This window comes from Manduca sexta, chromosome 22, assembly GCF_014839805.1.
Source record: "Manduca sexta isolate Smith_Timp_Sample1 chromosome 22, JHU_Msex_v1.0, whole genome shotgun sequence".
In the NCBI taxonomy this organism is placed as follows: Eukaryota; Metazoa; Arthropoda; class Insecta; order Lepidoptera; family Sphingidae; genus Manduca; species Manduca sexta.
Window position 1 is genome coordinate 3,891,765 of NC_051136.1, and position 16,686 is coordinate 3,908,450.

Consider the following 16,686-nt stretch of genomic DNA (forward strand, 5'->3'; position numbering starts at 1 on the left):
GTGAATGCGAAATAATATGGGAACATTATTGTACTATACTGCCGTGCTAAGCACAAAAACGGTATCTCAAAAAAAAGTCTTGATTTTTATGTCGTCAGATAGCTTAAATAAATACCCATCCAATAAATTTACCCAAATAACAGTATCTTGTTTACAACTTAAAAAAAACCATACATATGTCTCTATCTCAGTTTTACAGACAAAACTATATTTATAAAACTTCGATTATCTTGAAATAAAGATTCCCTGACATACCGCTTTTGCGCTTAGCACGACAGTATAGCATTGTAAAAATAACGATATCTATCAATTTTCATTGTTGCAGCTACGACGGTCGCGTCAAAGGCCCTGCAGCGCACTGGGCTGATGACGTCTTCGCCAGCCGAGCTCGGTGGCATTCCACACAGCCTTCCTCGCTGCGCATACGCGACGTGCTGGCTACAGACAGAGCCCTGTACCGCTGCAGGGTCGACTTCAAGATATCCCCCACTAGGAACCACAAGATTCTCCTGGATGTTATTGGTGAGATATTTTTGGATTTTACCGTTCTTAAATTATGTGACGTTCTGTAAATTTGGATGCTAGCTATTTTGTCTACTATCAATTTGGGTAGGTGCCGCGATTCTTTATATCTTCGACAAATATTGTATTCCGATATTGTCAGTGTGTGCCTAATCTTCTGTTTATTAAAATTAGATTCAAGACCAAAATACTGAGGGTATATATTTCCTTATTTTTTTGGTTAGCTAGCTTACAAGTGACACACCGCCATAGCCACGTATTTGGAGTGTAACACACTGGCTTTATAGCTCCAGCTTGAATTATGCTAATGAGCAGTTCTCAGACATGGTAATTTAATAAATTCCCGACGGTAGCCAAGAAGGTGTTCCACGTAGGTGATCTTAATAAAACTGTAGCTAATGGTAGACGGTTTTTACTTACTTGTAGAAAAATAAAAATATAGTAATAATAGACAAAATGTATAGGCCCAATGTTATAGAATGTTTTTTTGTTATTTGTTTGACATGGATTCAAATCCAAATGATTTTAATATGATGTAATCGAGTTCATTGAAATTCTGAAATATAATTGTACTAGCTAATCCGAACTTAACACCGGAACATTTTTAAGAATGCAATCAACGATGGAAGTCAAATTAAGGCTAACCGTATATTTAAAGTAGTTTTAGGTAGTTCTACAACTACTTCAAATGGTTGATGTAATGGAGTTCATAATATTATTAAGATTAAAATTCTGTCAAGCGTCAAGCTTGAAACATGCAATTTATGAAACGAAGATAATTGGAAGTGGCCTTGGCATCACCAGGAATTAACTACAAGTTTGCTAATAGGCAAACTTGTAGTTAATTCTTGTAGTAGGAGTAGCGGCGATAGCCTAGTTGGGTGTGGAACGGACTGCCAGACGAATGTCCGCAGGTTCAAATCCCAAGGGCACACACCTCTGACTTTTCTAAAAAATCATGTGTGTATTCTTTGTGAATTTATCGTTCGCTTTAACGGTGAAGGAAAACATCGTGAGGAAACCTGCACATCTGATAAGTTCTCTATAGGAATTTGGAAGGTGTGTGAAGTCTACCAATCCGCACTAGGCTAGCGTGGTGGACTAAGGCCTAATCCCTCTCAGTAGTAGAGGAGGCCCGTGCTCAGCAGTGGGCAAGTATAATAATACAGGGCTGATATTATTATTATTATTGCTAATAGGATGGTATAAGAATACTTTTCACCCGAGTGAATAGTGGCAACTGAACAAAATGGTGAAACGAAAATGATTTATTAGTTCATTCCAAGTTAAGGATTTATACATATAGTGAGACAGGCCAATGTAATTGGGTGATTTCCTGTATTTGGGCTATGTTCTGAACCTTCACACTTATCCCTTCTACTGAATTTGAAAGGCTTATATTTTTTTGATTTTATCTGGTTTTTGACCGTTCTTTATCGTTTATGTGTGTTACATTTTACGTGACTTAAATATTTGGTTAGTAAAAAACAAAAATGTGTCAAGTAGTCTATTCTAGCAACTATCAAGGTTGAGACGACGTTTATTCGCTCGTCGACATGATTTATATTTCACAAAGCTTCAAATTGCAGTTCGAGCCTAACAAGGTTAAAGAGCGATTAACTTTAGCTACTTTATTGGTTCATTTAAAATGATTAAATTAGGATAAAAACAACCAAAATTAAAAACAGCTACAACTAGTGTAAATACTGTTTAAAACATTCAGAAATGAAACAATGTCAACAACTGATCTACTTGATACGGATGCATTGTAGGTAATAAAACTAAATATCCACTATAAATTCCTTATTACATACCTCTAACTTTACCAACACTGTAAATGTGAAACTGAGAAAGTTTTTACAAATTATAATTATGTTACTTCCTCAAGACTTCTCAATTAGCTACTCGGTGCAGTTTAGCTCAGGGCAATGCAATGATAATTTTCGTTTTGGATCTTCGAGCGGAACTGACGAGGTTATACCTACTTCTTCATAAATTGCCAAGAAGTGATGTTTTTTGCTGGTGGTAGGATATATGAAATATCTGCCAAGATAGCGACCACCGTACACAAGGTGTTAAAACCCGCCATAGTGGCCCACGTAAGTGTGTCGCGTTCGATGATCAGCTTGAGTCTATCCGGTTCCAACAGGCCGGCATAATTCTGTCGACTACCGAAAGGTAATCCTCTGTCATCAATCGACATTCTATTGGACCCCATTCCACTTACCATCTGGTGCAGTAGTCATTTTACTGTGCACATATCAAAAAGTCCAAGTTATTCTCAGATATCTGTTTACTCACGAAGTATATTACCTCATTCGCACATAGAATAGGTGATTATTCATAACCGGCTAGCTGTCATACCGGCGCTTGTTCCGTCTACGATCGTTCATTTAACATTTATAGACGCTATTTCGAATTCGTATCTGAGTGCAAAACTTCCATTGCTCTCGTCCGAATAACCTGAAATATTCAGAACAGCAATTTGTGTTTATTGAAGTGGTATTAAAGGTTTATCGTTTTAAGTAATTGAAATGCGAAATATTGAATGTATCGAGTATGTTGTATTTGAATGGTACACGGCTGTGACATTTTCGGACGCGTTTCTGTCTCAACGATTTCAATCGCGCATTATACAAGCTGCTGTATGCAGCTCGGCGTAGTTGTATTATGGTACTACAATGCTGAGTTCTCGGGTTCGAAGTTCGATCCCCCGGTCGGGCAAAATGATATTAAGTTTTTGATACTCAGTGTTAGATAGGTTCGCATTCTTTCACATCATGGGCCGGAATACGCACAGCGTAAAATGGCTGCATCAGTTGCGCCTCTGCCTACCTTCGGGTATAAACGGCGTGAGTGTATGTGTAATGTCTGGTTTACGTCGTCTTCATAGTCAATGCATTGCTAGTCAGATATACCGGTAAAAAAAAGTATTGTTACTTCTACGTAGAGATTAATCGAACTAAGTATTTTACACGAATAGTGTGATAGAATTTGGTAAGTGGCATATTATTCCATGCGTGGTCTAAATGATGCATCGGTTGTCGAATGCCTTATCCATCATATTTTCGGTTGATAAGGTCGTATATTGAGACTATAATTATTTCAATATTATAGGCGAAGAAAAATGTACGACATTTAGTATTCCATGCGATATTTGTTTTATTAATTGATTGTTTTGAAGGTCAGAGACTTGTAGGTTTTGGACGTTCCATGTAATAATAACTCATGGTTATTATTGTAGCCTAAAGATATAGCCTTTTTTGTTATTCAAACATTATTTTATAACGTTGTTTTCAAGTGTGTTATTACAATATGAATCCTTGGAGGTGAAAATAAGGTCAGACGTACCTACACATCCACGCACAGCAAGCTTAATGAGGCATGGAATTGAATTAAAATGAAACCTATTGAGAAATATTTATAATTTTCACAAAACAAATAACTACTCATCACGCTTTTAACCCCGAAGGGGTAGACAGAGGTGTAACCAAGACCACTTTAGGCCATGTGTCTTGTGATGAGATATAATCGGGAAATAATTTTATTTTAGTTTTAAATAAAAATATTAAAAATGTCTTAGTTATAAGACAGTCACTTTATTAAACTCTTCCGGTAGGCAACGGCGTCGCTGTAAAGCACTACTTTAGTCCATGAGCGGCGGATGCTGCTTACCATCAGGAGGACCGCTTGCTCGTCTGCCTACTAAGGCAATAAAAAAACTCTAGATCACTTGTTGAAAGTACTCTGTGCAAGTGATAATCAATATCTTAGTTTAACTTACCTAGCTTGAGCTAGAATTAGTGCGTGGTAAAACGGGGGCCAAACAGTAGTGGAATATTTCGCTCAATCTTGTTGTGGTGCTAGTATGACGATGTAATGAGTTGTTTGTTTACAAATGGTTCCCATCCTACCATATGCCTGTTCGTGCCTACGTCCGGATTCCTGGAATAGTCGGTTTCTGGGATAAATATAGACAGTGCCAATATCTGGTTTCATGTAGATATTTATTAACAACTAAGTGTTTATTGTATATTATGAGGGTATCATGCAAATCTTCAAGCAAGTAAAGGCGAAGGATTCTGCTTTTTTGACAAATAAAATTAAAAACATCTCCACTAATGCATTTATAACATTTGAAATATAATTAGTAGCCTCGTAAACGGTTTTGTATATAGGAATGTCTCTGATCTACTAGTCTTTTAGTATCTCACACCTAATAAGCGAGGCATAGACTTACAGCATTCCCTTGCTTTCCATTGTCAGCAAAGTTGCCGAAAGATTAATAATATAATAATAATATAAGCCCTCGACAATGCCTGTACCTTTCTTGAATGTATCTTCAAAGGCCTACGTTCCGCAGTAGGCTTCCCATGGGTGATAATGACCATGAAACATAAATACCGCTGAATAGATATCAATGAAATTGTTCATATAAATAGATCAAATCAATAATAATAAGGCTCATTTTTGTCTTCAAAATCTTTAGGAAACAGTAAATCCGTGAAAAGACTCGAGGTATAACCATGACAAAAATTAATATCGTTTAATGTTAGAGAATTCTAAGAATACATTACATCGTTTGCGACCAATATTCTATTACGTTCAATAATTACAAGTGTTTAGGACTCGGATACCCACAATTGGTTTCTGTTTAATAGAAGTCTGCAATACGAGACGAGACAATGTTATGGCGTCCTCAGAAACCAATACAGAGTAAATACGTCTAATCCATTTTCGAATGGAAACTATTGTTGTATTAGGAACCTTACTGTGATTCTTCCTAAATATAATGTGATATTTATTGTAAGTTTATTAATGTAGTATTAGGATTATAAAAGTTATACCAAAAATATATCGACGGTGAAAACAAATGTATGGGTCATTGTGTTCTAAATAATTTCTTTATCTGAATTAGAAAATTTATTTTTAATAAATAAAGATTTGATATCTCTTAAAATGAAGAAACTACTAAGTAACTAACTCATGATTTCCTTCTCCGATAAAGAGAACTATATTGATTAAAACATACTCGTCAATTTGAAAAGTCAGGGATATTTTTGTCTTAATAGTCCTTTGGTATATACTCCTCCACAACTACTGAGAGGGTTAAGGCCTCGCGAAGGTCAGTTTTACGTGCCTTAGAAGTTCTTAAAGAACGACAGACTAGACTTCATCACGATCCTTTTATTAAAGTAGGCGATAATTAACAAACTCATACGAAACTTAGAAGTCAGCAGCGCGTTTTGTAATTGTAAGCTATAAATCCGAATTCTCAGAGATATCCATGGTAATGCCGGTCGTCGGCGTTCACGTAATGTATAAAGTAGCCGTTTTGCTTCGGCCACTGTAGCCACATATTGCGTTTTGGCACTGCTCCATTTTCAACTTTATGGGGTAATAATTCTTTTAGTTTTATTACCATGTCGAATAATGTAATCGTTATTTGCTGTTTATGGTGATTCACTTAGAAATAATTACTCTTCTGCAATTTAGTTACATTGTTGTGAATAAAACTTGTTATATGTCTATGTATTCAAAGGTTGATAAATTAACTGTATGTCGGCGGGTAAACCAAGAACTGGATCACTCTATAATGGTCAAAAGTGGATAAATTAAGCCAAACTTGATTGTTTTTTACTGTGAAAACTGATTCCATTACACCTTATGGTAAACTTTTTTCTTCAGATGATTCAAAGACTTCGCCTTCGTGGTCATGGGTGCTGAAATCCGCAAAATAGTTTTATTTAAATGTTTAATTACATTCGCATAAACATAAGAAATCATTATTATAAAGACGTTCCAGAAAATGCCGCGGACAATAATCAAAAGCCTTATTTATACACATTATGTAAGTAATTAAATTAAATCTGACATTATTCGAAAATAAATTTAAATTATAAAACGTATCTCCATTCTGAAATTTCGTCGCACTGCATCGACATAATCAAAATCACTCGTAATGCTGCAAAGTTTAGGTCTATATTGGTCGATAATGTTCTACACTGAAGAGCTCTCCACACATTGAAATTATTTGGGCATGTCTGGCTTACTGCCAGTGGAATAAAAGCCACAGCATTGCATAATTAGTTGGCTCTTTAGTACTACAAATGTGTGAGGAAACCTTTAGAGAATGCACTGCAAACATTATTTTATGAGACTTGTTTGCAAAAGGCGTGGAACATTCATATGGTTACTAATATTATATTGTTCGTTTTTTATGAATATATAGATATACATATACTAAAGTCTTCAAAAGCTGATTGTCTGTATGTGATCGATTTACTAAAAATTTTGTAAACGGATTTTCATGAAATTTGGTATGGAGACCCGTTTTAGAGAACAGTTTAAGACCCTGGATAGGTAGTGGCTACTCCGTATCCCGGGAAAATATATAGCGGGACCTATATCCCGGAAAACTCTTTCACGCGGGCGAAGCCGCGAGTAAAAGCTAGTATTTATATACGTACGTGTATATGATAATGGACATAAAGTATCTGATTTATAAAATTATAAGTCACAAATATTTATTTACTATTATATGCTGTGTGATCAGTTTGGCTAGCATAAAAAACAACTTCACTAAGGTACTTCATTAAAACTTTCCGCAGCTTTAACTGTTACCAACTCAAAACCCAACTTAAACAATATAAAATCTCTTAAAGCCTTGACCATACAAAATTCTATTTTATACTAAAGCCGGCTTCCGTCTATTGTCTTTTAATATGATCCCACATAATCTTCGACCTCGAAAATGGAAAATTCTCGAAAAAATCACTGTAACGACTGTAAGATGACTTTGGGTCTCTGGTAATTTGTGTAGGGTCTATCTGGACCTTTATTTTGGTAATATACGTCGTACACGGAAAGTTTAATGCAGGGTAACTCAATTATGGCAGGTGGTGGGCGTCAGTTTTTATCACTGCGTCCCTTTATATGGCCACGTGTTTCATCAAGGAAAAGATTTCAGATTCATCATTTCTGTTGTAGTAGGTTTTTGTTACGTTTCAACCTACAATGCTGATTATGGAAAAATACAAGATATTCAAATGTATGCTTATGAGTGATGTTATCACTATGTTTAACCGGGATTGGTCGGGCATCTATCTCGTAAGCCAGTAAATGAGAAAGCATGTCGTCTGATGTTAAATCAACAAAGGCAGTGGTACTACCTCGGTTGAGCCGGCCCATACCCTACCACGGTTTATTCTAATACGATACTACATTAGTAATCTAGTCTTATTTAAAAATATTCTTTTATTTTTTAATAGTATTATATTTACTTTTTCTTTGAACACTTAATCTTTTTAACTATCTCGGTGACGTAGTATTATTGAGGTGCGACTACGGTGCTAAGGTCTCGGGTTCGATCCCCTGGTCAGAAAAAGTGTTATAAGGTGTTTCGTTTCTCAGTATATTGTACGCGATATGGCGATATGCTCGCCCCCTATTACACCATGAGAGGGTACACACGGCGAAAAGTCGATATACCATGTGCACTTCTGCCTACGTCTTAAGGAATAAAGGTGTCAGTGTGTGTTCTTGGCGTTTCATATCTCTTTACTTTGTAGCGTTCAAGTCTAACAAATATCTCAGAATATGCATCAATCTTACCAGCTCCAACGCGCCTAAAACAGTTATTACGAAATACGCCAGAATTAATTAAATCAGGAACTTGAGTGTTAACTCCCAGCACTAAATTACCTAGATGTTGAAATACGTAACTCCAAAATGCACGAAGTTACACACCGGATATGAAAACCGGTGGAAGTTTGAGTCGGCTAACACTCGTTAAGGTGTGTTCACACCTGGTTATGTTATAATCCGATTAGCCGGACGTACTCACAGTCCGGTGTTTCGGTGTTTTGTTCATTTGATATTGTTTGTACGAGATTTTACGTTCCGTGTTTTATGTTGGCTTTGCAGAATATTGTTGCGTTTCGAAATAGCATTTCGTCAGACAGTCCGTGCGAGAAAACTATTGTTTGGTTTTGTAGCAGTGGTATTTTTGGGTGGTATTTCCGTCCCTCAAAACGGTACACAGTAATATTTTAACTTAATCTTCTTTTAGATAATGGTATACCTACATAATCATAAAATAAAATGTCATCGAAAAAAATCTATTTTAGAAACATGATCCCAAAAAAAAAACGAGAATAGCCTGAAATAACCGGAGATAACTTAGAAATAACTATAATATTTTCAAAATCATAACCCACCTTTGCTTTGCTGACTTTGCTAGCAGCGTATAAAATAGCTTCAATTTAAAAGCTAAAAGTTTAGAAATAAGTTATAAAAGTTCCGTAGACTACGCGATTACTATAGGTGGGAACTCATTAGCCCACTTTCCTGTAGAAAATACTGAATTTCAGATATTCATAACTTCTTTTTAAATCTAACATATCACTGTGTTCGATTAAAAATATATCTTCAAATAAAACTGCTATGTTAGGGAGATTATATTCTAATAGGTGTTTTTATGACGTTGTTTGCGTAAATAACTTTTCCTGAGATAAAAAATGCATAAAATACCCAAGATGATAGTTCAAGACATACTCTACTTTAGTGCTAAATATAATTTACATATATCAAGCGGTTTCTTGGTTTATTATTAACAAACATTAATTCCCGAACATCTAAACATCTTCATGATATTAAAATTAAACTAATTTTTGGATTTCATCGCGGTTTTCATTACTTTAGTTTTCTCCAGACATTTCGAAGACTTTGCAGCCTTCATGGTCAAGGGGGGGCACTGAGGTGTTATTCATTCGATTTTCAATAATGAAAACCGCGATAAAATCCGAAAAATAGTTTAATTGTAATGAAATGAAATGATTTATTTGAATCTGTAAAATGTAATACATTATTTAGATTCCGTCAATATTAACTCACCAGTTCAGAAAGCAGTTCTCATCAGAGAAGAACGAGCACGAAACTCTGGTGTGCTCTTTTCAATCAGTTCAGGGTAAAGACTTAATGTCTTACATTCGGGTAAACATAAGATTATTATCTTAATGATATTTCGCATATTTATATTATTAGGATATCAATAAACACAATAAATATATACACAGACCTTTCTTTTTGTTCCAGAATTACCAGAGAAGCCTAAAATATTCGATGAACAAGACAAAGAGGTGACCGGCGTGGCTGGTCCATACGTAGAGGACACCAGTTTGAAACTTACCTGTGTTGTAAGTGGAGGTAAAATTGGTAGTTACATCGTTAATTCTGGTATTGTGAATTTGCTTATAAGTTTAGATTAGAGATATACTTGCTGATATTATGAGACTTAACGATTATTTTTTAAGGTATGTTTTTAGGTGATAGTCACCACCATTTAGAGGCTCCTACCGATGCATTATGTTTGGGATATTCAATATGGTTTCAGTCAAATAGAATTTAATCCAAAGTTATTAAAATATTCCTTGTTAGACAACGCTATATTTACACTGTGCCAGATTCAGTGAACATTTATACAATGTATACTATTAAACTTCTAACAAATAACATAACATACACTTTCAACTTACATGCATAATAAGGTCCACAGCGTTTTTTGTACAAATTAAAAGCTCAACCTGTGAACACTTGAACGCTCGCAATTATCACAGAGCACTTAAAACAATTATAACATTGTAACAACTACTACCGAAGATAAATCCGTTCGTTGTGTAATTTTATTTTTCGCCGACGAAAAACATTGCAAATAAAAGCAAGAAGTAAACAAACAGCGGGAGTGCAATAAAACGTGCCAGTCCGCGCTGGATGGCCAGCTTGCAGAATTACAAATAGAATTATTTGAAAATGGTACTATTGTGTTAAGAACGTTAAACAATAACAAGACGTTGGATTTAGAGCGATTTCTTTAAGAGCTTGATGCTAAGAAAAAAATTGAAATGCAAATACATGTATGATGTAAAAGGATTATGATGGTTAAAAATTTAAAATGCAAAGTTGTAGAATATTCTTTACTAGGTGGTCTTGTCGAATCGGTTGTCGAATTCATATTTTATTAAGTTAACAAGTAACACTAAAATTTAATAATATAGGCAGTTATAAATTATTAGACTTCGTAATCAACCCAGACATGATCAGAAACGTAATTATACCCACTTATGTCATAAGACCATATAAAATTTTTTGATTATTGAATTCTCAACTCTTCTCAAAGTAATTATAAGCAATACACAATTAATTGAAGCTACTTAACGAAATAAACTAAATTCATATTATATCACTTCTTACTATGAACGAATTTTAAAACGGGAGAATTTCAATACTTCTCCAGTCACCTTAGATGAGACTCCAGAATTCTTATTAAAACAAACATATACCGATACGTCCAAGTCCAACTGTCCGCTAACTTTCTACAAACACGATAAAAGAAAAGAGGTGAACAGTGACAGTGGACAACAAAAGTACAACATTACCTCGCGCGAAAGTTGAAATTAAAGTAGTTATCTGCAGATCCAGTTCGGCTTCGGGCCGAGTTAGGTCTAGTGTTACGTAACACTAACTTAGAATTGGTAACCTGAAACTTAGTGTCAATGTCTGACTTTTTGTATACAATTGTATTTTGGCAATGTGCCCGACGTAAATGGTTTTTGCCGATCTGTTTATCGTTTATGTTGAATTAATTTTATGTTTTAATTTCGTAGTGACGAATTAAATAATTTTGCATTAACATAAAAAATAATATAGGTGATAATATAGTTTCTGTTCAAAAAACTCCAAGTTTAAATATTTAGAAACTGACATTTTACAACTCTTATTCTGCAGACATTAAGCTGAAACCAACGAAATATGTTTCCCTAGACTATCACCTGAAATTGCTCTTAACAAATTGTTTGTTCACAGGAAAGCCAATGCCGCGTCTTCGTTGGTGGAGAGACGATAAAGTCATAGCGACACTCGCTCCAGTCGACGACGGTTCTCGCCTTAGCTTGTTGGAACTGCGGATACCGAAGCTAACCCGAGATTACTTCGAAGCAGTATACACATGTACCGCCGATAACACACTCCTAGTACCTCCTCTGAGGGTCAACGTGCAGATTCAGCTGTACCGTGAGTATTGGCTTTCCCGTCACGTATTCCCTTTGTCAATATCATAAAACTGGATGACAAAGAGCTCATCTATATCCAGAACGATACTCTAGTGCTTACACGGCGAAAAGAGATATGTGACAATAAATTCGCTGAAATGTAATTTGAAAAGAAAATATAATAAAACTGTACACGTTCGTGCGATCTTTTTGCGACTGGTGTGGATGCCGATGGATTTTCTAGTGCATTTACTGTGTCGTGAGTTTAATTTTAGAATTCTGGGCTCAATCATATCGAAAATATAAATAAAAAATAGTTTTCATCCAAAGAGGCTGGTTTACTTGTACCGGCGGGAATTCATGTTGCCTTATTAATATTAAAATGAATAAATAAATCGTTAGCGGCGTTTACTACATTTGCGTCAGTATTTGGTAAAGCCGTCAATTTAGATAGGTTTTAAATTCTAGTAGTGTCGTTTAATTAGACCACAATTTTATTTTTTAATGAAGCTGTAGTAACCGGCTTTCATACTTGGAAGGTTGTAATTGACAGTAACGTAATTACCTGGACTCTCTACCAGCTTATGATAATTAATAAAACTTAGACCTATACCTATGAAGTTGATTAGTCAACAATATTCTTTGATCTAGAGAGTGCATCACGTTTATAAGAAACAAACATAAACAGTTGAAGAATTAGCTAGATCTTGAACAGCTAGGAATATACTAGAATATACATATATATATATATATATATATAATTACTATATAATTACTATATAACAGTGGCGAAGGTTCCAGATAACCTTCCCTTCCCTTCCCTTTCTTAATTTTATGTAAAGTCTAATTATTATTAGTATGATTTGCAGACCACATGTATACATATTAGTACTTATATGTTGTGTCGCGATTAATACAGTGTTAGGCGTTCATTAAATTCCCTTAATTATTATAATAGTCAAATCGATTTAGTCGATTTAAAAGATTCATATTAATGAAAAGAAATTAAAATTTTGCGATATAAATAGCTTTACTGATACTATTTAAAGACATTGTAGGAAAATGTATTCGTCTAATATTTTCGTTTCTGCAGATGTATGTGCTTCGACGACGGGTCGAAGATTCTCGATCGGGACAAATATTTGTTTAAAACCAGGTGCCGGCCCTTGGGTCGAGTTGTTTGCATGTCTATCCAAATCTATGTGGAGGCTTATAGCTCGTTCCTTGGTTATGTGACGTATTCAAGTGCAATTCTTGAACAATTTTATACGATACTAGCTGACCTGACAGACGTTGTCCTGTCTTAACTATGTACGCACGCGCGCATTTTGTCGATCGCTAACAGTTATTTCAAACCACTGACAGTTAGGTACGTAAAATTAATATTGTCATTAAGTTTTCTTATTTTTTTTTTAATATTTTTCTTTCATAAGAACCTTCTCCTGACAATAAAACAAAAAAAAAATAATTGTGAAATCGGTCCAGCCGTTCACGCGTGATGGCATGACCAAGGGAAGTAGGGATTCATTTTTATATATACAAATAACAGTGCCGAGTGAAATTTTCTGAAAGGGAGCATGAATGCAGACTACAAATATATGTAGTGATAATATGATTCTACATAAATCATACATGAAGAGAAGCTGATAGGTATCGGGTTATATGGACCCTTCGCGACTGTTAGACAATATAATAAAGCTCATATTAGGTTCTATATAAATTATATTTGATTTATATAAGCCAGCGACAGCCGAGCAATAATCACGTCAGATATCGAGTAAACCATGTCAGAGAGACAGAGATAGTCTACCGAAATGACAATAAGCATTACTGGTTGTGTTTACTGTCTAATTTAGGTAATCATGACATTCCCCAGAGTTTGTTGTTAGACAGGCGACCGCTTGTAGAAATCATAAATTATTCTGAAACAAGCGAATAATTCAGCCTATCTCAGCTAATATTAGGCCATTCTAAATGGCTTATTCAGTTTTTTAATCTCATCAAATAAATATTTATCTAATATTTTGCACAGAAGTCATCATTTAGTATTAAAAGTTCCTCGAAAATAATTAACAATATAAGAAATAGGTATGCAGCATAAGATTGAAAGTGACAATAGATGCAGCAAACGAACTGTTACATCACTAGCTTTGCATTATGGACGTAAAAGAGAGACAGCAAGATAACTACATGACACTCCCAACATTATTTGCAGCATAAATTGCTCTTATTTTACAAAATATTTTGATATCATTCACAGAAAAAGGTTTCCTTTTTGGTAAAATCCAATAAGTAAAATTTATATATCGCACCATGCAATAACAATGAATTAACTCCTAAACCTGAATTATGCAATATTCAACAATAAACAAACATGGAAATACATGCCGTGAAATAGATTAAGCACAGAAGATTTCCAACTATGCCGGCGCATTCCTAATAGAACGTCCTCACTTTCCTAAACAATAATAGGAAACTGTGTAGTGAAGGCAACTCCGTCTAACTTATTGTACAATAACTCACGAGGTCGGTTCACACGGCCGGGTGGCGTCTCCGACGTCACGTACTTTCTCGATGAAGTTTTTTGAATCGTTTGTTATGCTTTCGCTGTAGAAATTTATATTATTTACTGTAGTGTTTTGTGATAAATATAAAATTGGAATAAATCATTATTGATTTTTTATGTTTACGCGAATTTTACGACATTAAAATTAAACTATTTTTCGGATGTTATCGCAGTTTTAATCTTTTAGTTGTCACTCAAAGTTTCGATGGTTTTACAGCCTTCGTAGTCACGAGGGAGACTGAGGTGTTGGCCATCTGCAAAGTCAATTACAATGATTGTTACAATGATCAATGATGATAAAATCCGAAAAATAGTTTAATTTTAATGTAACACCAAAACAATTATAAGTTTAAAACCTTTTTAAGAAGTATGAATTATTATAATAATAGAATTAAATTAAACTATCTTTGAACCTGATTTTATAGTTTTCGTGCATTGGGCAAGTAAGGGTGTAAAATGAAAGACCAGGGAATTAATGCTGCACCGAGGTGAACGTTTGTGGGATATTGCCTTCGACTTTTAGTATTAACACCAAAAGTGTACCATACTACCTAGTACGTATCTTTAAGACAAGAATATCGTACCTTATTAGACCTGTGTCATGTAAATTCTATTCAATCATATATTAAGCGTGATATTCATAATTTATTTCAATAATTATAGTAAGTATTTAGCTCAAATTTTGTTTTGATTATTTATTATGTTACTCACAAAGAAAACATAGCCATTTTTCGTTACATCAATTAATTTGGAACATCTGTTTCATTTCCTTAATTACAAAACCATGCCAGCCTGAAAAAGATAGGCTTTTGTCCGCGCTGAGGGCTTTTCGGTCAGATCCGAGCGCGTTGTGGTTTTTCGGTCATTTAATCAACCTTTTTATCAGTTTTATTGTTTCAATACTTTAAAATTTTATGTTTGCTTGTTGGAAATATATTTATGATAATTTTTTAGATGCTATTTTGAAAAAAGAAAATCATGTTTACGCAGTATTATATTTGTAATTTTATATTTAGCGACATCTAGTGTTTAAATTATATATTACTTGAATTATTTTCACGTGTCGCGACATGTGAAATGGCTTCCCATGCCTATATTAGTGAGGTGGTGAAACCGTTATCACAATGCGAATAACTCGTGTACATACACCGAACCTCATTTACAAGGACAGATGTATAACTTGCTAATAACGCGTTGAATACAGATAGCTCATGCACATAGAGTCTAATTTCACGAATCTTGTGATATTTAGAAACAAATTAACATAATCAACTCTTTCCACGTTAACGGCTTTGATATAGGGATGTTATTTGACAATAATACCACAAATAGTAGGTAACACATTATATATTGTCAGAAAATTTCATGGTAGTTTGTTTGGACTAGTAGTTAATACCATAAAGTTTTGGATTATAGAGCGACACTGCATGTCTCTATAAAGTAGTATATTATCAACTATCCAGTTTCCCTTTATCAAGCCAGGGAGTAAAAGAAGAAATCTAGGTATTTTATCATTAACACTTATAAACATAAATTATACTACAATAAAATTTATTTAGACCAGAACTCAAAATTCCAGCGGGCAGACTTCAAGATATTGTGAGCTCATTCTGTATAGACCAGACCGACAACAGCTAAAATTAAACTTACTAAAATAAAGCTAAATTAAAAAATATATTTATTATAAATGTAGGTATTATAACTGCCTTTTCGAATGATGAACATCTTTGTTCGGCCCGTGACGATGAAGACTGCAGTTATCGAAACGTCGGAAGAAAGTTATAATCAGCCGCAATAAAATACGAATAGTTTTATTTCGTTGACATTTAATTAACATTGAAAACTGATAATACAAGCACGTTGTTTTAAAATCGATGTCTAAAATTGGGGGATCTATACAATATTAGTCTATAATGGAGTTAAGTCCTGTTAATGAATATTATATTCTTTTACGAAAGTTTTACTCGTACAGGATTACATCCCATTTTTTAAATAATACTTAAATATCGAAACTATAGTCAAGTCTTTTTCAATCTCAATTCAGAATTACGTTTAATTTGACTGTTTAAATATCGTAACTACGGTCACTTTTCTGAATCTCAATTCATATTCCCATATATTTCTACCTTCCGAAAATAAATAAACGTCATAAAACAATCCTAAATGTCGTCGTACGGAACCGCAGACATGGCTGCCGGTCCGCGACAGCCATGTGTCCACATCCCAGACATTTGTCTAACTAACCGCACTTGGACATTATGAACAGTGACAGCGCACTACGTCACATCACGCGCCGGTTATGAATTATGTGATATCTTACAAGGTTACATCGTACTGACTTTTACATCAGGATATTTTGGAATAGTTTTGAGATAGAACATTTTTCATTTTATTTTATAAGGACTTTTCGAAAATAGAACATTGGACAACGTAAAGGCCTTTTAAATTTGGAACAAATCCGCATACAATTGAAATGTAAGAACACGTTGTGAACACGAATGAAGATTTTTCAAAAATAGAACATTATTTAAATAATGCAGGGACAGCGCT

At 34.5% G+C, this 16,686-nt stretch overlaps 1 protein-coding gene across 1 annotated transcript in view; it reads left to right on the forward strand.

Moving 5' to 3' along the window:
- Window positions 1-16,686, forward strand: part of LOC115452463 (synaptogenesis protein syg-2) — a 155,333-nt gene that overhangs the window by 107,637 nt on the left and 31,010 nt on the right. The window contains exons 4-6 of the mRNA XM_037441593.1: window positions 326-522; window positions 9,619-9,729; window positions 11,386-11,592. Coding sequence (XP_037297490.1) covers window positions 326-522; window positions 9,619-9,729; window positions 11,386-11,592 — 515 coding nt within the window. The remainder of the gene's footprint in view (window positions 1-325; window positions 523-9,618; window positions 9,730-11,385; window positions 11,593-16,686) is intronic.